Genomic DNA, 22509 nt, shown 5'->3' on the forward strand with positions numbered 1-22509 from the left:
TGTTTGTTTAACTTTTGTTTTGTGATTCTTTCTTTTATGAAGTTTATTATTCAAAATGTTGTAAACTAAATTATAGAAATGTGAAATGAAAAACTTACAAGATAAACGATGTCATTGTAAATGCAGTTGCAGTGAACTTCGTCCGAGAAGTCTTTGCAGTTATATTCTCCATCGCAGAACTTACTGTCATGTATACACACACTCTTATCCGCACAGCAAGAGAAGTTAGGAGCACACGAGCATTGTTTAGTCTTATGTGCACAAGGTGTGGTCGTTTCAGCAACAACTATTAGGAAATAATTACAATTTCCAAACAATATGCATTAATATACCCTACAATTAATAGTAGTTTCACCAAAATCACTGTTTACTCAATACCTGTTAAATTCAAGCACATTCTGATATTTCCAAATGTTTAACGACTGAAAAAAAGTTGACTGATGTTTCAAAAGATACTAAATATCCAAAAATTAAAAGAGGAATAGTTTCCTGTTACAGGCAGTGGACACTATCGGTACTCAAAGTAATTGTTGCATAAAAACTTACTTGGTAGCGAACAAGGGAGACCTGTTGATAGTATAAAACATTGTGAGAAACGGCTCCCTCTGAAATAACGTAGTACAAAGTAATTTCTCACTAAAATATTTGAATTGAATTCGAGACCTCAGCTATGGTCTCAAATTCAAGCATCTAAAAGCACACAACTTGTGTGCGACAAGGGTGTATCTTGTTCCATTATTCTCGCAACTTCGACGACCAATTGAGTTCAAATTTTTACAGGTTTTTTTATTTATGCAAATGTTGAGATACACCAACTGAGAAGACTGGTATTTGACAATTACCAATAGTGTCCAGTGCCTTTAATATCAATTGTAAATTAAATATATACAAACCTGACTCTGTGCAGTTTCTTCCTGTACATTCTAAGTGACCACCATTACACATACTGCAATATGGAAAAGGATTTAACAAAAGAAAAAACAAAACAAAATGAACAAGTATTAGTGAGAGCTGGTGTCACAGGAAAATCGGTCCTGCGGAGATTCCCATATGGGAAATAAACGGGTGTGATTTAAAAGAGAACGCTATCCAATGAAGTACAAAAAGAACGCTATCCAATGAAGTACACAGGGTTCCCCATACAGGGTTGCAATACGCGTCATCGACCGCCATCTTTGATGTATTAACAAGGAAAAAGTGCACACGTTTATGCACTGCCAGTGACTCTCAGCCAATGGTAGCACTTCACGTATGCACAACTCATCAAATATGGCAGCCTACATATGACGCCGACTGCAATCCATCTATTGGGGGAAGGAATCTCCAGGGGACAGATCTCCTGCCACAAGGCAATTAATGTAACTGCAGATTTATTTTTTTGTTTAGAAAGCCTTAGATCAAAGAAGTTTTTGAACTTGTTAATATGTTCACTCAGCCTGTCTGTAGCATATGTTTTCATTTTTGAGTCTATGCAAATCTTACTGTATCACCTTCACCCAGACCAACAAAGGGCGATAGTTCTTGCTTGATAGTTATTAAAACTATTGAACCGTGTGCTCGAGGATCCTCATTCTCATAATTTTGGTTTTACCCTTACACCGATGTGTGTTAATAGCACTGTGTAGGCCTGTACTTTCCACCAAGAACTGTGAATAAACAAATCACCGGCATATCTCTACCGGGCAATCTCGGTGGTCTAGTTGGGAAGACACTGCTCTAGAAAAGGTTAGTGGTTCGAATTTTACCTGAACTATAATTATCATTCTTTCTTTATCCCGATGCAAGTTTAACATAGAATAGTAATCTCATTCTCAATCATTCATTAAGGCAACATGCCAATACTTACCACTGCATGCAGTCTTCAACAACAAGTGCGCCGTGTCTGATCTCCTCTTGCCCATTGTTGATGAAACACGGACAAAGCTTTCTCTCGATACACTCGTCCCGGAACAGAACTGTTCCTTCTGGGCAATGGCATCCCTCCACACACCTTTCTTCGCATCCGTAGTTCTGGTCAGCATGTGAAGGGTAACATTTGTCGGGGCAAATCTTCCCACATGCCTGGTATACCCTTCCGCTCTCGCATTGCAACGCTGAAAATGCATCAAGGATAACAAATTTAATATTAAGATCTTTGTTTTGAACTGCAAAGTGTTATATTCCAGTTACATGTATTACTAACATGTTGATTGTCTTTAAGACTTTTTACTCCTGTTCTTGTAATCCACTTTCGTATTTCTTTATTTGTTCATACAATACCCGCTTAGTTTCGACTAGTGCCTTTTTTTGAGCATGTCAACAAGATTAGGGCGCTATAAGTTTTGGTATGGTTTTATTATTTGATAGGTGATATTTCTGGATAAAATGATGGTGATAATCTTTTTTTAAGCTGATATCGTTGATGTAAAAAGTATTGCCACCTTTTCACTTACCCTGTCCCTGTCCTATTTAGTATCATTAGTGTTTTCTTGTAAATGTTCATTTTGAATGATACTTGTAATATTTTTGTGAAATGTAAATAAATGTTGTTGAATGTTGTTGTTGAATTTCAAAGAAATCCAAAACTAAATTGATGAAACAGAAGACGCTGAAAAAAGAATGAAAACTTACGACAGTATCCCTCTGCCCTCCACGCGATTGCAACGTTGTTTTCATTGCAAGCGGTTGCGTATGCTGTGACGGCAGTGCACATGCACTCACAGTCGGCCCCTCTGTCGCAGAAACAGGTGTCTGAGACACACGCTTGGAAGAAAGGTTCAGAGTCAACCTGGAAAAAAAATCATTATCATTTAAATCTCCAAAACAAACAAAAAATTTAAAACTACCCTTAGTATATTACTTGTGTTTTTTTACCCATAAACTGATGTGTGTTACTTTCCCCCCGAGTCCTGTGAAAAAATATCACAGGCATATTACTTGGGCGCTATTTGAACCAAAGACCCTTAGCACGTAACCAATATTGAGAAAAAAACTTAAATTTTGGGCAAGTAATTGAGTTTAATTGAGAACAATGTCTAACTGTGAGATAGGTGGCACTACTGCACTGATGTACATTATCTATCAAAATCCATCCCCCAATTCAAATTTGGCCCATTCTCCCCCAAAAACAATTCAGATGGTTACCATCTTGTATTCAACCCCAAAGTATTTGTACTGAAAAATAGGCTAAATTTCAAAGCGTTGCGTATAAAAACTTACAAGGTTATGACATGAAGCAAAGACGGACTTCTTGATTATGCTGCAAACAGACTCAGCCCAAGCTCTTCGATGAGGCTCTGATTTGCACGGCAAGGTCAGTTCTGTAGAATCTGGGCAGTTTTCTGAGGTTCTCCAACTTCTACCAAAGAGTTGTGGTGAAGATTCCATTGCACCGGATCTTGTGTAGAAATCATCAGATGAGTCACCGTTGAAGTTACCGCAAAGACCACACACTTGTCCAGCGTGCGATGGATCTAGGGTCACTAGTACACTTGTGCCGTAGTCCCATTTCAACAGGATTCCTGAAAGTGAAAAATGTCACTCAAAACCATCAGTATTTTGGCATTGTATTTTGTAATTTTTCATTTTAAACCTATTATTTACCAATTTGTGTCTAACAGCAAACATGTTTTCCTTACTTAAAGGCACTGGACACCTTTTCAAAAACCAGATCTGTCACTTGGTGTATCCCAAAATAACAAACCTGTGAAAGTTTTAACTTAATTGGCCATCAAAAGTGTAAGAGAATGGTGAAAGAAAATGCACCCTTGTTGCGCAAATTTGCGTACTTCAGGCCTGAAGTCTTTTAATATTTGAGTGAGAAATTACCTCTTCCTCAAAAACTACGTTACTTCAGAGGGAGCCATTTCTCACAATGTTTTACACTATCATTAGTTCTCCATTGCTTGTTACCAAGTAAGTTTTTATGCAAACAATTATTTTGAGTAATTGATAGCAATAGTGTCCAGTGCCTTTAGGACATTCATCAGAATTATTATTTTATAGGAATAATAATAGTTAGTTTTTCAGCCCAGAGGGCATTCCAAAGTGCTCACATTATTACCCCTGGTCACTGGGCCTTAAATCATTCATTAAACCATCTCCGCTCCCGGGGGAGTATACAGCCTTGTGCAACAAATATGCAGTACTTAGCTAAATCAATCACAAGAACCATCTTTGCCCTCACAGGTACCCATTTACCCCTGGGTGGAGAGAAGCAATTATTGTTAGGTGTCCTGACCGGGATTTGATCCAACACTCTGCTGAACAGAAGCACCAGAGCTTGAGTTTGGTGCTCTTATCTGCTCGACAACCTCTTATATGAATAAAAGTGTTAACTATATTAACAAGTAACCGTTTTTAATTACATACCTTCAGCTGTCTTGATGACAAGAAAGAGCCCAGCGTCTTCCATCTTAAATCGGGCCTTTGTAGTTACTCTGGGATCCTTGGCTACAGTATACTCTGCTCCTCTAACCAGATGGATTGTGGTGTCGTGAAGTGTGAACTTCACTGCCTTGGTGCAAGTTACCCCGTTTCTACCACAAGGCACGTTTTCGATCGTGACTCGGAAGAACCCCTCAACGTTGGACCCACTGCAGAAATTTTCCACTAAGGTGTATTCGCAGTTGCCTGTACAGAATATGAAAATGTTATTGCATTTCTTTCAAATTACTGAAAATAACAATAAGTTAAGTGTGAATAAAAAATTTCCTTTGTGGAAAAAAACAAAATTACGACATCACTGTAAACAAGGAAGGAACACAGTGTGACAGGCATATAATAACTTACCTTGAAATGAATACCATTTTGCGTCCAGTGTTTGGAAATGCGACTCTCCATATGACCGGCAAGTAGCTGTATACAAATTTAACATGTAAAAACAAATTTTATTATAAGATTTTGAGTTGAACAAAGACAAACTGACTAGAGCAGTATTTGAACCAATGACCACTGCCAGAGTAACTTGCCGACAATCTACCAAATTAGCTACCTATGCCCTGTGTCTCCCTATTCTGTCAATATCTTTGTTATACAGTTTCTTTATGGTATGGTATGGTACGGTGCTCGAAAGCGAGGACACCCAAGGCGAATCTGGATTGATGACATCAAGGACTGGACGGCGAAAAAGACTTTGGAACTCATCAGACTGGCAGAAAACCGAGAAGAGGGATGGAGCCAAATCGTCAAGGAAGAGTGTAGGGTCGTCCCCAACGGACGCAAGGCTATGGGACATGATGATGATTATACTTTAAACCCCAGTCACCAAGTTTTGTCAATGTAATTTTTCTTTATCAAAAAGTAAAAAGTAACTTTATGGTATTATTTGATGTTGGAGTATCATAGCTGTGACAGCCCAAAACGATTGCAATAATATCTAAAATTTCAAAGTTTTATTTGACTACTTACATGGACATTGGTCTTCGTCACAGATCCATCGGTAATCAGTGTGACACATGCTGAAATGGGAGAAAAACAATAAATGCAGACAACTTTTCAAGAACATTTTCAAATATTGGATACAACTCTATATGAACCACTTCAAGTAAGAAATAAATTGCACTTCTTTTTGTCTAGAATGTTGTGTTATTTTAACCTTGCTTGTCAGATGTTCCACCATTAGTTGTATGGTCTGAAAAAAGATCTTGTAAAAGACTGATTACATTAAAAAACAAACTGTCTTCGAGTTTGTCTGTTTGGTCAAGCGCCCTGAGTACAATGTACCTTTGTCAGTAAATACGTCAGGACTATGTCACTATGAAGCATCCATTTCCAAAACACAAGTTTTGATCAAAATCCATGAAAAGCATTAAAACTAACCACGTATGGCAATCCATTGCAGTGGTGTCGAAAGGCTTGTAGCTTTTATCATTGTACTCGCAAGTACAATCCGAGACATCTATGCACGTTCCTTTGTGTAAGACTAGACCTTTCGGACATCCACACCCAGGGGTACAGCCGCTTCGGATACTACACGCCTTGTTGGCACTTTGGCAGGTTCTCTCACATTGCAGACATGGAATCCATTCCATACCATCGGCACAAGTCTCATAAGCTAACACAAACAATATGAAGAAAACAATTTAACCAATGTATTGACAATTTTAATAGTTGCTGTAATGTCGATAGCCAAATTGGATTACTAATTAATGATGCTATTTCATTACTGGTATCTTTTGGTCAGGCTCTTTGGATCATGAGCAATGGAAGAATTTTAATTCAATCAAATTATTATTATAATTATTATGATTATTATTATTGTTATTTGATATTTTACTGTCAGAAATTTGTTGCATGTTCATATGTTTGACTGTCAGAAATTTGTTGCATGTTCATATGTTTGTATAAACAACTATTTGATCTTTCATTCTTTTTATATAATATATGCATATTTTTACTGATTTTGTTTAAACTGTACATTTCGACTTTTAGCTGCTGTATTGTGTTTTGATAACCTAAGAATATAATAAAAGACTTCAGTGCACAACAACAATCATTGAAACCCTTTTAGCTACAACTACACCAAATGTACAATGGGTAAATATTGGGTCTCTTTTCATATCTTGCACTTGTCAAACTAAAGCACTTTGTGTTCATCATTGATATAGCGATGGTTAATTGATATAACATCGCGATAACTGTAATAGCAGTGGTTTTCAAAATGTTGTTCATAAAATGGACACAAACATAATTTGCACACATGATTGCTGTGTCTGAATTAACCGAAGAAATCAAAGACATTTTAGAGATAAAAACCAACTAAGGCTGTCTTAGATAGTAAAAAAAAATAAAAGTGATTAAACCGTCCTTCATGGTCTAGTTGATTATATAGACAAGATTGATTTTATTTTAGTATAAATGTTAAAAAAAACATTTTAAAAACAAAAACTATCCTGGTAGAAATAACAACATAAAAATTAACAGTCCTGTTTCATAGTAACCAGTATAATTTCCACTGGGTTTTCTGTTTGAAAATCTATACTTTAAATATTAAAATTCTTACTTGAACAGTCGAGCTCTGTGCAGGTATGTGTCCCCGAAGAACAAAAACTATGTTAGAAAAACAAAAAACATAGAATCGTGTTAAACCTTCAGCACTATTAATTAGTCAGCAGTTAATGTTTCAATCGCAAAGTTGTCATAAATGTCTTTTCGGTTTAAAGGCACTGGACACTGTTGGTATTCAATATTATTAATTGTTAGCATAAAAACTTACTTTGTAATGAGTGTAGTATAAAGCACTGTGAGAAACGGCTCCCTCTGAAGTAACAAATGTTTTGAGAAAGAAATAATTTCTCATTCAAATAAAATACTTCATCTGAAGCCTTTTATTATGCATCTGAAAGCACACATTGTGCACCGAGGGTGTTTTTTCTTTCATTATTCTCCTGCAACTTCGATGACCGAATGAGCTGAAGTTTTCACAGGTTTGTTGTTAATTATGCACATGTTTGGATACACCAAGTGAGAAGACTGGTCTTTGACAAGTATCAAATGTGTCCAGTGCCTTTTAATAATGAAATGTAATGTTATTTTTACCAGTCATTGCATCCTTTCTTCCAAGACTGATGAGATTGGTACATAATACCATCAACTATGCATGGGCAGTAATCAACTTTTACACACTGTCCTGATACGTCATCTCGAACCTGTTGTATCAACAAAGAAATCTCATCAGTTTATAGCATCCATTAAAAAAGTCCACATAATTTATTACCATATTTTTTTTTTACCCATATACACCGATGTATTTAGCACTGTATACTCAGTACTTTCCCGAGTCCTGTGAAAAAAATCACAGGCATTTTACTCGGGTGGGATAATAATCATAACAATAATTAAAAGCTGTAAAGTTCTTCTATGCAACACTACATCTACTCCAAGGCGATGAAAATAAAACAAATCACAGAGAGAGTACCAAAAAAGTTACAAATTATGTAGCTTACAAACAAATAACAGCACATTAAATATAACAGATTCACATAAACACGTTGGCAAAACGGCTACAAACGCTTTTAATAGACCGATCCAAGGCAACGCGTTCCTTTAATAGTCTTCTACTTACTTCATTTTCTGGACATTGGCAGCCTTCTGCACACTCCTCGTGGCAAGGTTGTTGTGTCAAGAAATCTTTGCAATTCACGTGACAATTTGAACCACACATCTTGTAAACCTGGCCAACTGGACACTTTATGGCTGAAAATTAAAACAACAATCATATGAATTATTTACTTTTGATGTATTATTGTCTGTGTATAATGTTTTTAATAATTATGTAAAATTATGTACAGCGTTTTGAGTTCTTTTATGTGAGACGCTATATTAAAAAATAAATTTATTATTATTATATTGTCATGTTTTTATGGAAGCCAAAACGTTATGAAAGGACAACATTAAGGTTAAAATATGATGTACTCTCCTGTCGCTTGGACGGATGAATGTTCAGCAAAGTGTTCTGAATGAATTGTTTAGAAGTTTCTCAAAGCAATGTGAACGGATTTGTGTCGTAAGGTTACACACAAGGCCATATTTCCACAGCTGCCTATTTAAAGACAGTGGACACTATTGGTAATTGTCAAAGACCAGTCTTCTCACTTGGTGTATATCAACATATGCATAAAATAATAAACCTGAGAAAATTTGAGTTCGATTGGTCGTCGGAGTTGCGGGATAACTATGAAAGAAAAAAACACCCTTGTCACACAAAGTTGTGTGCTTTTATATGCTTGATTTCGAGACCTCAAATTCTAAACTTGAGGTCTCAAAATCATATTGGTGGAAAATTACTTGTTTCTCGAAAACGACGTCACTTCAGAGGGAGCCGATTCTCACAATGTTTTCAACCTATCTCCACTACTCGTTACCAAGTGAGGTTTGATGCTGATAATTATTTTGAGTAATTACCAATAGTGTCCACTGCCTATTTAAGGGTGTGAATGATGCAATCGCCTAGGTTTATGTCCTCTCATGTGGGAAGTTAGGCCTCTTCTTGACTCGTTGCAAATTATGCAAGTGAAGTCACTATAGACCTTTATCATGCTGCCTCCATCTTGGTCATGTTCCTTGCATCGAATAACAATAATGAATGCTAACAATCATTTAGAAAATAGGAACCAGACTATTTTGTTCTTCAAGCCTCGGTTTGGTAACATTGATATCAATGGGAGAAATTCAAGATGGCTGCACCGTGATAAAGGTCTATTAACCGTGATAAAGGTGTGCATCGTGATAAAGGTGATAAAGGTGCTGGTAACCTCTCACCTCTAGTATTTTTTTTATCATGGTTTGCTCCTAGTGGTTTTGTTGAGTTTTAATTTTATACCCTTCTTGTGGTTTTTAGACTGCCTTTTCCATATTTAGTGTTGTTTTTAAAATATTGTATTTAAGTGGAAAGCGCCATGAGGCTACTCTTTTATAATTATTATTATTATTATTATTATTATTATTATTATTATTATTATTATTATTATTATTGATTGTGGAACGGAGGCATTAACTTGAATTAACTTGAATAACAGTTGTATCAGCCAATCAAATCTCTGAACGCTTCTTATAACTCATGCAAGTGGTCAAATTAAGGAATACAAAGGAAGTACTTACGACAGTTATGGAGGCCTCTCCACAAGAAGTCAAACCCAGCCACAGAACACTCCCGAGCATAGGTAGCAAAGGCTAGGCACTGGCATTCCTTGTCGCTAGGAGGGCAGCCACATACATCCTGCTCACATTGCTCAACGTACTTATCAACTGGGATCTCTTGGTTACAGCTAGCAAAAGGCTCTTCTCGGAGTTTACGGCAAATCTCCTCGGCCAGGGGTCGTTGCTGGGATTTCAGGTCGCAAGGTCGTAGGTTCTTCTCCTCTACGTCATCACAGTGAAGGCTGACTTTCCAGGAGTTACCAAACTTGTTGATGTTGGCTTTAGCGTTCACACCACTGGAAGTGGTGAAGTCGTCTATTTGTTTGTTGTTGTAATTGCCGCACAGCCCACTTACCTGAAACAAAAGAGTTGTTAAACACATTCAGTCGCCATCATTAGTTTGATTATCTTTTTGTTTTCTTCATTTGTTTATGGTTTGAAAACAAATAAATAGTATTAAAATATACAAAAACAACAATAAATAAATAAATATAAATAAATCAAGAACGAAAGGGTGAAAACAGAAAATAAATAAATAAATAAAAATAACAAAATCAATATATAAATTACAAATTCCCCCAAAGAAAACAGGAAAATCGGAGAGAAGCAAATCAAAGATGTGTCGTTTTTCTTCTGGCAATGAGTAGTTAAAAAAAAAACGATGACTGAATCCGTTTTGGAAAAGAATAGAAAATTTACGCAACTTTTTTTAAACAAAAGATACACAGTCCATTATATGTTACTTGATAATTCAATCAAAGTTGTTACCTTTCCTTGCAAGCTTGGATTCAGTGTGACATAGATACGCTTGTCAAGTCCCAATTGAATGTCAATCCCAAGATCGGCTATTGTCATACGAGAGAATATCGAGGACACCTGACGAGCAATGAGGGTTGACCCATCCTTCAGCTTCATCTCAAACGGTAACTTTTGAGACTGTGAAATATCACCTGTTGACACCTTTATTGATCCCTGTGCATTTAGTCTGTTCAAAGAAAAACAATTGTAGGCTATTAATTTTGGTTTTTACCCATACACCGATGTGTGTTAGCACTGTATACTCAGTTCTTTCCCGAGTCCTGTGAAAACATATCACAGGCATGTTACTTGGGTGGGATTCGAACCCACGACCCTTGCAATTGTAGGCTAATCATTCAGTTTTTCCTGAAGCTTGCATTATATTTCCCAGGGCAAACACTTACTTTAAAGAGGTGGTTATTTAAAACATAGTTGTACTCGCAAGTTTACCATTTGTTATAGTTTATTCTTATGTGACTATTTTTCTTTTTTTTTGCAAAGGTTCGCTACAATGTGACATTTCTTTTCCCTTCCATAGTGCTACGTAATGATGACACACGCAATTTACTGAACATTTTAACAAGGAACAAGGGTGTGCACTGTTTTGGCCTATTTAAACTGTGATTTTCACTTGCATTTTTCTTAAACGAGCCACTTTTCAGCTCTGTCATTTTAGTGTTTGTTTTTTGGGTAAAAGTTCACTTTTTAATCAACTACAAAAATGTAGACGGATTCTCATTTTGACTTTATTATCGCATTTTGTTTTATTTATTTTGAGGTGGTTTCTGCAACTTTAAATTAAAATATTATGATTATTGTTAAAATGTGGGAGTTAAAAAAGGTTTTGTATATATAAACTACAAAAAAATTATGTAACTGTTTATTCTGGTACTTCCAAAAGTCCTGATTTGAAATGGAAGCGGGGCACATATAGTAAAAATATACCCCATTACGTCACGTTGGTAGCAGGTTTGAAAATGAAGTAATGAAATAGTTGTTTTAAAGTCTGCTTACTCAAACATGTGGTCGGGTGTGACAACGCTCACGAGAATCAAACACGATTGCAGACTCGCTGAACAGTCATCGAATTGAGCCAGGATTCTAATCTCTCCATGTGTATCATCTTCAGGAATCTGGACAAGAAGGTATTCACAAAAGCTGTTTGCTGGAAACAGGTAGTTGGAACCGTCAAATGTCTTGAAGTGGTGGCCGTCAGACACGCTGCAAGTTGCGTTGCACTCTTTGTCCACACACTCCCATATGCCGCCAACACAAGTGCTAAAACAATAGAAAACAATATCATCTACTTCACATTCTTCTAGTAAGTACTTGGTTCTTCTTATATAGCGCAATATGCAGCCAATCAAACTAGGAACACCGGGGCGAACACGTTAATGCAATGGATATTGTTCAGCAAAAAGATATGATTGTTATTGTCTAGAGTTTTATATGCAACATTGCATTGCTGTTTAAAGACACTGGACACTATTGGCAATTGTCGAAGACCAGTCTTCTCACTTGGTGTATCTCAACGTATGCATACAATAACAAACCTGTGAAAATTTGAGCTCAATTGGTCGACGAAGTTGCGAGATAATAATGAAAAAAAAAATACCCTCGTCACACGAAGTTGTGTGCTTTTAGATGGTTGATTTCGAGACCTCAAATTCTAAATCCGGGGTCTCGAAATCAAATTCGTGGATTTTTTTTTTTTTTCACGAAAACTATGTCACTTCAGAGGGAGCCCTTTCTCACGATGTTTTATACTTTCAACATCTCCCCATTACTCGTCACCAAGTTACTCGTCACTCGTCACCATGGTTTTATGCTAATAATTATTTTGAGCAACTACCCAAAGTCCACTGTTGTTTTATCTTTGAAAATAGATCAACAAATCGCCATTATCCAATGTTTTATTTACAGTTGGACGCAAGTTATGGTAAAATTGAGCTGCGGGAATCTAATTAAAGTAACAGAATACGTAAGGAACCAAAATCTTGAAGAACACACATTTGCACAAAACTTACACGGTCTAATGATGGTGATAGGAGAAAATATCCCTAAAAATATTTGTCTGAAATTTCATATTTGATGAGAAATAAATAAACTAATTTCGCGTTTGGAGTTTATCGCTCAGTGAGCGTTTTATTCATTTTTGTTTTGGCAGCGATGCAATGCAAAAGCAATCGGTTTCCACTGTTCTCTTGAGACCCAGATGGCCGATTGATCTACAAGTTTGTCAGTTTATGTACATGGTGAACTACTTAAAGTGCTTACACTGACAGCAACTTTTGTTTTGCTAGCAAAACCAAATTTGTAATGTTCCTTTAACCTCTTTACTTGACATGCAGTTTGAACATAAACGTTTGGTAATGTTTTAACTGTGAATCGTTTATTTAAACACCAAACCGCTAACAATACAAAGCATTTACTTTCTCAGAGCTTTGAAGAAATGTTCTCCGACTTTCTTAAACACATTTTATTTAAACCCATGATCTTTATATACAATCAAGATCCTCTGTGCTGTAAGGGGGAAAGGGTGAAAAAAGAACCAACCCCGATAAATACAAAATATACAAAATCGGGAACATTGAAACTTTGCTTTTATAATAATTTTCCCATGATATTAACAAACAACAGGAAACATTCCTCCCAAATCGATTGTTGCAATATCCATTGTTTATTGTCATTGTTCATTGACAGATCTTACGCAATGTACATTCTGCTGATACATTTCATTTGGAGGCAGCAAAACACCTGTTTCCGTTTTTGCTTGTTCATCAGAAAAACCGAGACCTTCAGACCTTAATCTCTATGCTACATTTCACACTCCGTTTGTTGAGGTTTCGATTGTTCAATATTTCAAAAGAAAATGACCTTGTTGCCATTCCCAGTACACTGATGTGATTTCTGTTATAGGGGAGTTGATAACAAACAAGAATCGATCTGTTGTTTTGGACAATTGAAACCAACATGCCTCAATATTGATCAACGTTTAAACGTTTGGTATATTGTGGGATAATTTCTGATTATTCGGATTATTGACGTGAGCAATACAGACAAAAACTTTCCAGACATTTCTAGACGTCATACTGCCTACATCATGATCATGACCATGATTCGGCGCACGTTCCAGATTTGCAATGCAATTTGCAGTTGGGGTTTTTTCTTCGAGAAACATTAAAATGAAAAAAAAACCTAAGGAGCATAAAGGTAGACCTTTGATGTTGAGATCTTTTCTGAAATGTGTACGGCCTCTTTTACACCAGCTTTGCGACCGTGGGTGTTGCTTAGAGGCACTGGACACTATTGGCAATTACTCAAAATAATTGTTGCATAAAAACTTACTTGGTAACGAGCAATGGAGCGCATGAGACCTCAGCTGAGGTCATGATTCAAGCATGCACACAACTTTTTCTTCCATGATTCTCTCGCAACTTCGACCACCACTTGAGTTCAAATTATCACACGTTTGTTATTTTATGCATATGTTAAGATGGATGCCCCCAAGTGTGAAGACATGGTCTTTGACAAAGGTGTCCATTGCTATTAATGGTCCTGTTTGAAAGCGTTGGCGCATAGTAGACCTATACAAACACCCCGAGGCGTGACATCCGTTTAGAAACCCTTTTTTCAAGCCTGGTTGGGAGTGGTTGCTAAATTGGTCTTTACTCGGTATTCTTAACCGACAAGAAGTTCAAACCATACCGTAGAATTAAGACGTCAGGAAGAACCACTGGCTCTTGAACATTATAGGGTGGGTCTTCAACAAAAGAAACCACAGAGCCAGAAAGTGATATGCTTCAGTGACCGAGGCAACTTAAAGGAAACAACAGCATGCCAGCTAAAAAATAAAAATAAACTTGCGAGCATGAAGCACATTCATTAACAGTTAGACTGTCTTTAGTTTTAAAAGACCTACTCTGAAATCTGGGGCACTATCATTATGGTTATATCTCCCTTCCCCCCCCTTTTTTTTTGGGGGGGGCGGATTTTTCTTTGTTAGGGCAAAAAAACAAACGGAATTCTATTTCAAAACGGCGGGATCACATCCCTGATATTACGATGCTATCAAACAATGACAAAATAAATCGTCTTTGATGGATGAATGATGTTGTTGAGAGTGCCTTTGAAGCAGTTTAAATTAAAGTAATTTCCTACCAGCTTTTACAATTGGTAGATATGATTGAGCCGGCACTCATAAGTTCAGTTCCTCTTTGGCATGGACATTCCTCCCTTGAAACACATTCGTATCCGTTCCAAAATGTTTCTGTGGAAAAAAAACATATCTAATTTAGAAATCTTAAAATGTCTAGGTAACTTTTGTAAGACAAAAAAAAAAACACAATGTCCACAGATTTACACAAAACTTACACAGTTTGAAGATAATGATAGTAGAAAGCTTCCCTGAAAATATTACGTGCTGAGGAGCTGTAGTTTTGGGGAAATGAGTAAAACAATGTCATGAAAATAATTTTCGTCTCATTTAAAAACGAATTTTCATGACATTGCTTTACTCATTTCTCAAAAACTACAGCACCTCAGTAAGTAATTATTTGAAGGGAAGCTTTCTACTATCATTATCTTCAAACCCTGTAAGGTTAATGTAAATCTATGGACATTTTGAAAAGGTACCCAAATCCTTTAAGGAAATTTGTGTCCACATAAGGATTGTTATAGTGTTATATCTATTCAATTTGTAATAACATTGTTTTATTATTAATATTATGTTTTATTATTAATATTATTATAATTTTTCTTTTACACAAGGTTAATGGGTTGCCCAAGCAATTAACATAAAATGCTGTATCTGTGTCTCATGTAGTAACAATTGTAAGTAGTTTTGCAATGCAAGATTTCTTACTGTTGTTTGGAGTTTTTTGTCCTGTAAAAAAAACACTTTAGAGAAAACCCGTCTTTTATATCAAGAATATTAAAACTATAATAGCAACGCAAAAAGTAATACACTAAATGTATTTGTCTTGACACTTTTTGTCCAATATCAAAGAAGTTAAAAGCAATTAATTTAGGTAATAATAATAATGACGACTTGTAATGCGCACATATCCACCCTGTTGGATGTTCAAGGCGCAGTAAAAACCAAACGAAACAAAACGAAAGAAAAACAGGTACAACAAAATGAGTCCTTGAAAACCATAAGATAAGTTTTGATAAGAGGTTTAAAAAAAAGATTATGTAGTGGGATGGGTGGTTTTTATCAATGGGGTGGGTTTCAGGGGACATCCATTGTGGCAGGACGGCTTTGTAGAGGTGCTGGTCACCTGTTCCTCCTCGCATCTCACTGGCTTGGTATTTTAAAGCTTTTTTGGTTCATTGTTTCTCTATGTATCGTCTTGTATATTTATATTTTTATGCCAGTGTAAAGTTTAATAAAACACACAAAACAAAGTTTTAGAGAGGAAAAGACCTGTCACGCCAGGATATTTAATTTGAAAAAGAAAGATAGGATGTCTCAAGCTGCTTGTTATACCTGTGGGACATTGACAACCATCTACACAGTACTGATCACATTCATCTTCGAAGTCGAGATTTGCACATGTTCTGGGGCATGGCGATCCACATTCAGTGTACTCCATTCCGTTCTCACATTCAACCGCTGTTCAAAAAAGGTGGAGGTTTAAGAATTTTATTTTTTTAATTTATTCATTTTAGTTTAAATCTTCGGACAATAACTTTTTGTTGGCAGGGGCCGTCCAGGGAATAAAGGAAAACAAAAAAACTGTCATCAAAGCGATGTGCCCTCGATCCTCGACCCTGCCAACTTTGACATGAATATGAAAATATAGGAAATAAAGGCATGAATATTACTTTTACAAAGAACTGATTAAATGAAATGAAAACAAACATTCCACCAAAGAGAAAAGATAAGACTCTTGTAGTTTATGATATTGCATCAATGAATTATTAATATGACTAGTGTTGAGAAGCATTGTTTAAAAAAACCTCTTTCATTCACCCCAGATGCATAAATAAAAAAAAAATAAAAAAATTGTTCGTATTAATTCAATTAATCTATTATTATGGGATGACATTTATTGTATTCAATGCAAAGCTACAGTGATGCATTTTTCAGATGTCACAATAAGTGCTTGTTCACATGTGGATGCTATTAAATAATTGAATAACATCTTTAGGTACAATTGTTAAACACCTTAATTCCTGAATTTTGGTTTAAAAAAATATCCACCCGTTATTTCATTTTTTTTAACTTACGACACATCTCATCAGTTCGCCAATCTAGGACTACCCCTTTCTCACTGCAAGCCCTTGAATATATAGTGAACACATCACAGTACGTTGCACAAGATCTCAGACCATGCACTGCTGTACAGTAACACATAGAGAACAGACACGTGTAGAAATAGTTTTCGGGATATACAGCAGAGAAGCAATCTTGGAAACGCTCTCCCGCTGAAAGTTCTTCACAACGCATCTCGATGCTGTCTCTGTCGTGGTCCGGGATGAAGTTACAAGGGTCGGTGTGTCGCTCATCCACAGGTACCGAATTAGGATCAAGATTAAAAAGGTCCAGCAGATCACTTGCTGGCAACCCTAGATTGTCATTTGTTGGATTGAGGTCGAAGTTTCCACACAGCCCATTTGTCTGCCCTTGGTGAAATGCTGGTAGAGTGATGTCCAGGTTGCCGTTGGTATCCAGTCGGATCACTGAGATTGGAAGAAATAAAACACAGGCGTTCGTTTTTTTATTCTGGAAAAGTCTGGATGACTCCTTTAATTCATTATGAACTCTTTTCTATTTTTGAACTTAAGAAACTCAAAACTCTTTTTTTATATCAATACTAAGATGTAATTTTTGTATATTATGGAAAAACAACGGTCTCATTTCCGTCTTACACCCGTTTTGTCCTGTCTTTTCAGGTATGTCTATCATTTTTTTCTTCTTTTTCCGTCTATAGGCTGGGGGAACAATTAAAAGCTGTTGCTTCTTCCCGGACCTAGATGTCGCTATTTGTTTAAAGTTTACTTTTGTATCACTTTTATCAAATGTAGTGTTCTATCATTTTGCCAATACTATAGCAACATGTACCATAAACTTCGTATTGCTGTAATTTTTGCATACACTCAATGAACGTATTACGATTGATTTATTGTTATGATATTCAAAAGAAACTACCTTTATACCTCCGCTATCGTGTATTTTTACTGCTATGAATGTAGGCCCACTCACTTTTTAAATATTTATATTTTTACGAAAGACTTATGAATTTTAATAGTAAGTTATTGGTTAACTGTAGACGTAACATGTTATGTATTGTTTAACGGTTTGAGGCGTTTGCATAAGCCGCTCTCTCGATCCACTTCTGATATATTTATTACTACCATTATCATTATTCTCATGTAGAAAACGAAACCAAAAAACCCATGATGCAAAATCAATGTTTCATGTTATGAAAGAATGAAATGCACTTCTAAATGACACGATTTAAAAATGTAGTACAACTTTTAGAATTTTTATTTTATTTTACAATTGTGAATGAAAGTCTACGATGCTTATAAAAAAAACATTTAAAGACACGGGACACTGCTGCTAATGGTCAAAGACCAATCTTCTCACTGATGTATCTCCATAAGCATTAACAAACCTGTTAAATTTCCTTAGCTCAATTGGTTGTCGAAGTTGTGATATAACATGAAGAAATAAAAAAAACACTCACTAAAAGTTATGTGCTTTCAGATGCTTTAGTTTCTGTTTTTATGTATATTTTAATTCCGATGTATTTTAAAACAATTTATTTGTGCAGTGTGATATTTATATTATATTGTTGCTGTTTTAATGTCTACGGTTCATGTATGTTTTGTGCTATTTTTAATAACTGTATTTTAATATGCAAATCGAGAAAGTGATTTCCATGCTGGGCATGACGATTAAAATATTTAATGTAATCTAATCTAATCTAATCTAATCTTCATTTCGAATCAAAATCTCATTCTGAGGTCTCGAAATCAAATTCGTGATTTTTTTTAAAGTTCTTTCTCCAAAACTACGTTACTTCAGAGGGAGTCTTTTCTCACAGTGTTATATACCATCATCAGCTCTCCATTACCCGTTGCCAAGTAAGGTTTTATTTGAGTTATTACCAATAGTGTCCAGTGCCTTTAAGTGATAACAACATTACCTTCTTCATTAAGTCCTTTGAACATTGTATGAGCACCAACCCTAGATATAGTTCCGCATTTGAAGCTATGTGGGAGTTCGGATATGTACTCGTCTCCAACCATAACCAAATGGCCTGGAAGCAACTCGAAGTGGTATGCAATCAAATGAACCCTTAAATTCAGAGAACAAAAATGTTAATATACAAAAACATTTTCTGGTTGATTGATTGATAAATTATAGTAATACATGTTAGAGTACATGCGACTTACATAGCGCCTGGTTTCATATTTCTTTGTTTTATTCCCTAAATTAAAAACATTATTCTTTTTTTAATATTTAAGTTTGATTCTTATCTTTAAATCGATAGTGTTACTTCTTCTTTTTCTAAATTGTTAGCCCAACATAACCAGAGTGCATGCATGATATTTGGAAAACACAATAACTGACTTTGGGGAAGAAAAAAAAAATGCCCCCAACCCACTTTCAAAAGTGTTCCGCCGCGGTTACCCAAATCTGTGCGGTGTCCACCCATGGTCCACCTTACCTCATATGGCTTATATTAGTGGCTAACTCCACAAAAACCCTGCCACCACCCTTGTCATTTAATGGATTTCCGGTTCCAGCTTTGTTACATACGAAATAAAACCTTTACCAAATATAAACATTTGAAGATGTGAGATTTCAAATCTTACTCGCATTTGACGATCACTGTATTTTGAGGATGACACACACCGGCGTTACATGGGTAAGATGTTTGAACGGTGATGAATATTTCTCCACCATCACTAAACCCAAACGTGGCAAGACTGTAGAGGGATGTAGTTGGGTAATCAAAATGGTATCCATCAAATGTTGTGACGGCACCTCCGCAGCAAAACGAGCATCTGTGGAAATCGTTGGACACGGTGCCTGCAAAAAAGAAAGTCAGACAGTGAGTTTTAGGCAAAAACAAATTATCAGTTAATCGTTCCCTCCCTCATTCTTTTTTAGGAAAATTTTTGAATTATTTTTTATCTATTTTACATTTTCTTTTCAAAAGAAAAGTGTAATTCTCATTAAACTAACCAATCTATTAAAAGCATGTGTAAAGTTCCGACACTAAGTAAAATGGTGACTTTAAACTGAAGAATTCGTGGCGTGTTTGAATAAAAACGCTTACGGCCACCTTGGAAAGAAATAAAAAATATAAAAAAACTTTATCCTCCTATTGGAAAAACCCGGAGATCAACAGGTATTTTTTTTTATCGGGTATAAGGTGACATAATCCCGTTCAAAATACTTAGTCCACCCATTCGTAACGGGACAATAAACATTCCCTGTCCACTGCCCGGTGCCAATATTGGGTGCGTTCGTTTAGCATCCCCGGGTCGACCCCGGTGTGTGGCGTTTTTTCCCCCAGGACAAACGCGTGCAGATAATTACCCACGTTCGTCCTGAAAAAAAAGCTAAACGGACGCACCCAAACTTTCTCTCCCGTACCCCGCCGGCCCCCAGCAGACCGCACATGAGAACCATGGTGTGAGGGCCCAACGAGATATGGCCGGGATTGTGATACTTTTTTTAACGAATGTATTTATTTTAAAGAGTGTGAACTACGGCGCAAATCAGCGGTATGACATTTTTTGGTTACATAAATAATCCATTTAATTGCTGAAAATTAAACAGACCCATTTTTCAAGTTTGATTATGTCCATTTCATCAAACCTAAAATAAAAAAAATCATCTGAAAACCGGTCTCTGGATTTTGTTTTTATGGTAGCTTTTAAACATCATTATGGTTAAGTTAATGAATACACACCAAAGTACTTTATAAACCCTTAATGATTTTTAACAAAATATGTGTATTTAGAAAATCTTTTAGAGTTCAGAATTGTATTTGTTACGCATACCTGTTTCGCAGTATGTACCTTCGTAGCCTGGGTCGCACTGGCAATGGTCAGGAGCAATGCAACTACCATATACGCATTCAGGTTCACATGTTGCTGTAAAATAAAACAAATGGTTATTCTGCTATAGCTTTACATGTACTTGACGCCTTTGGTTATTGTCAAAGGCCAGTCTTCTCACTTGTTGTATCTCGACATGCATAAAATACAGACCTGTGAACTTTTTTACTCAATTGGTCGTCAAACTTGCGAGAGAATACCTTAAGAATAAACACCCTTGTCGTGACAAGCTGTGTGCTTTCAGCTGCCCTGAATTCAAGACCTCAGCTGAGGTCTCAAATTCAATTCAAATATTTTTGTGAGAAATTACTTTTTTTCTCAAAAACTACGTTACTTCAGAGGGAGCCGTTTCTCACAATATGTTATTCTAATCACCACCTCTCCATTGCTCGTTACCAAGTCATTTTTTTGTGCTAACATTTATTTTGAGTAATTATCAATAGCATGCAGTGTCTTTAATATTGAGCCAACTTTTTTCATTGATTTTAGTCATTCATTTTTAATTCTTCATCATACTATAAAAACATGAAACTCCATATCCCGTGTTACAAAAAAGAGCATCACTACATGCATATGTTTTTATTTGTTTAACGTTCCGAAGACTGGACCTGAAAATATTAATTCCACGTAATGTAGAAACACGCGTCCATAAAGTATTATTTACAGTGTTAGAAACCTAACAATCTTTAAGAAAGATATTTTTTTTTTTTAAATCCTTACCAACGTCACATACTAATCCTTCGTAGCCATCATTACAATCGCACTGGTTGGGTTTGACACACACTCCGTGCTGGCAGCCTTCCTCACAGACGGCTGGTGATCAAACATAATAATATGATAAAAACAGAGTATTTATATAGAGCCTTATGCCATGCCTCAAGACACCTAACACGAAAAAAAAAATGTTTGTATAATCTTTTGAGTGGAGCTCTAAGACTCCGTTTATTCATCACCAGTAAAAACAAAGTACAAACATCTTCAATGGACCATTAACACATAAACTGTTAGACCAACACACTAAGTACATTGAGGATACAAGAGGCTAGTTAAAAGACAATGAACAAAAGTGGTATTACATATCAAACAACAAAAACATCAAAACAGTAGCAAAAAAACATTAATGAATCCAGTTGGAGCAAATCTCCTTCCGTGACTACCCGCAGGATAGAAAATACAAAAACGGAAAAGACATGGTTATACACTAAATGAAGATTTGGTAAAAATTTTACGTCAAGTAAACTAGTTTTTAGCAGTGTGCAGAACTTGGGGATGGAAGTTAATGTTAATGAGGTTACGCTTTATCGAAGTTTGGTATGTATCCTGCACATTTGGATGGGCAATGCATTATAACAAGTAAAATAACCTAGAAGAAACTACCATGAATGTGATGATTTCAGATGTCGCTTTATTACCAAGTTCAGTCAACGTCACAACAAACATTTCGTTGTATTTAAACGCTTCGAAGTGTGGACCTGAAACACTATGCGGTCTTACACACGTCAACAAAGTGTTATTTACAGTGTTATAAAATGGGAGTTTCTTAAAGTGTAGACCAAATGAATGTCCGCACAGTGACTGAGCTGCGTCTTGTTGTTCTGTTAGGTGTTTTTTTTTTTAGATACAAGTAACCCTAAGGATTCAATTTTGTTTCCCTGAAATCATCAGGCTTGGTATTTGGTCAAACGAAGTAAGCAGGATAATTTGCCTAATACAATGGTTTACCTCAATATTCACATAATGTAGGCTCTGATAAACACTTCAGGCCTATATAATAAGATTTGTTCCAATACTTTTCAAAATATCGGGAACAAAAGAGCTGGAAGATAAACATGCCAGAATTTCAACACTCCAGCCGTCGATTTCACCAAACTCTTCCTAACATAGGATTAATCTTAGGACTTAGGACGAGTTGAGTTCCGTATCCAAGTACGTAGGAAGCATTGAACCCATCCTAAGTTAGGACGGGTTACTCGTCCTAACTCGAGTTAGGATTAATCCTAAAGTTTC

General features: G+C 36.1%; 2 protein-coding genes and 1 long non-coding RNA gene across 3 annotated transcripts in view; all 3 read right to left on the minus strand.

Moving 5' to 3' along the window:
• Window positions 1–13840, minus strand: part of LOC139949178 (uncharacterized) — a 33447-nt gene extending 19607 nt beyond the window's left edge. Inside the window, 16 exon segments of the mRNA XM_071947576.1 lie at window positions 99–286; window positions 894–946; window positions 1847–2093; window positions 2611–2767; window positions 3199–3500; window positions 4351–4611; window positions 4771–4836; window positions 5389–5438; window positions 5800–6034; window positions 6983–7029; window positions 7519–7628; window positions 8045–8175; window positions 9580–9973; window positions 10387–10603; window positions 13765–13810; window positions 13813–13840. Of these exon segments, the coding sequence (XP_071803677.1) occupies window positions 99–286; window positions 894–946; window positions 1847–2093; window positions 2611–2767; window positions 3199–3500; window positions 4351–4611; window positions 4771–4836; window positions 5389–5438; window positions 5800–6034; window positions 6983–7029; window positions 7519–7628; window positions 8045–8175; window positions 9580–9973; window positions 10387–10603; window positions 13765–13810; window positions 13813–13840 (2532 nt within the window).
• Window positions 13841–14084: 244 nt separating this feature from the next.
• Window positions 14085–18678, minus strand: LOC139949179 (von Willebrand factor-like). Its single transcript, XM_071947577.1, has 4 exons — window positions 18576–18678; window positions 16651–17103; window positions 15908–16033; window positions 14085–14179 (listed from the first exon to the last, which is right to left on the minus strand). The coding sequence occupies exons 1-4, from the start codon at window positions 18676–18678 to the stop codon at window positions 14085–14087; spliced, it is 777 nt and encodes a 258-aa protein (XP_071803678.1).
• A 676-nt stretch (window positions 18679–19354) lies between these two features.
• On the minus strand, window positions 19355–21290 carry LOC139948614 (uncharacterized). Its single transcript, XR_011787467.1, has 3 exons — window positions 21223–21290; window positions 20446–20538; window positions 19355–19465 (listed from the first exon to the last, which is right to left on the minus strand). It is a non-coding gene; the product is annotated as an uncharacterized lncRNA (long non-coding RNA).
• Between the last annotated feature and the right edge of the window lie 1219 nt (window positions 21291–22509).

Source organism: Asterias amurensis, chromosome 16 (assembly GCF_032118995.1).
Source record: "Asterias amurensis chromosome 16, ASM3211899v1".
Classification (NCBI taxonomy): Eukaryota; Metazoa; Echinodermata; class Asteroidea; order Forcipulatida; family Asteriidae; genus Asterias; species Asterias amurensis.

Excerpts from the sequence above, each read along its gene's own strand:
- LOC139949179 (XM_071947577.1), bottom strand. The coding sequence starts at position 18,678 with ATGGTTGGAGACGAGTACATATCCGAACTCCCACATAGCTTCAAATGC. Across the intron at positions 16,034-16,650 it reads GCGAACTGATGAGATGTGTC|CGGTTGAATGTGAGAACGGA; the intron begins GTAAGTTAAAAA and ends TTTTTTGAACAG. Across the intron at positions 14,180-15,907 it reads TGGTTGTCAATGTCCCACAG|ACCCACCCTATAATGTTCAA; the intron begins GTATAACAAGCA and ends CTTTTGTTGAAG.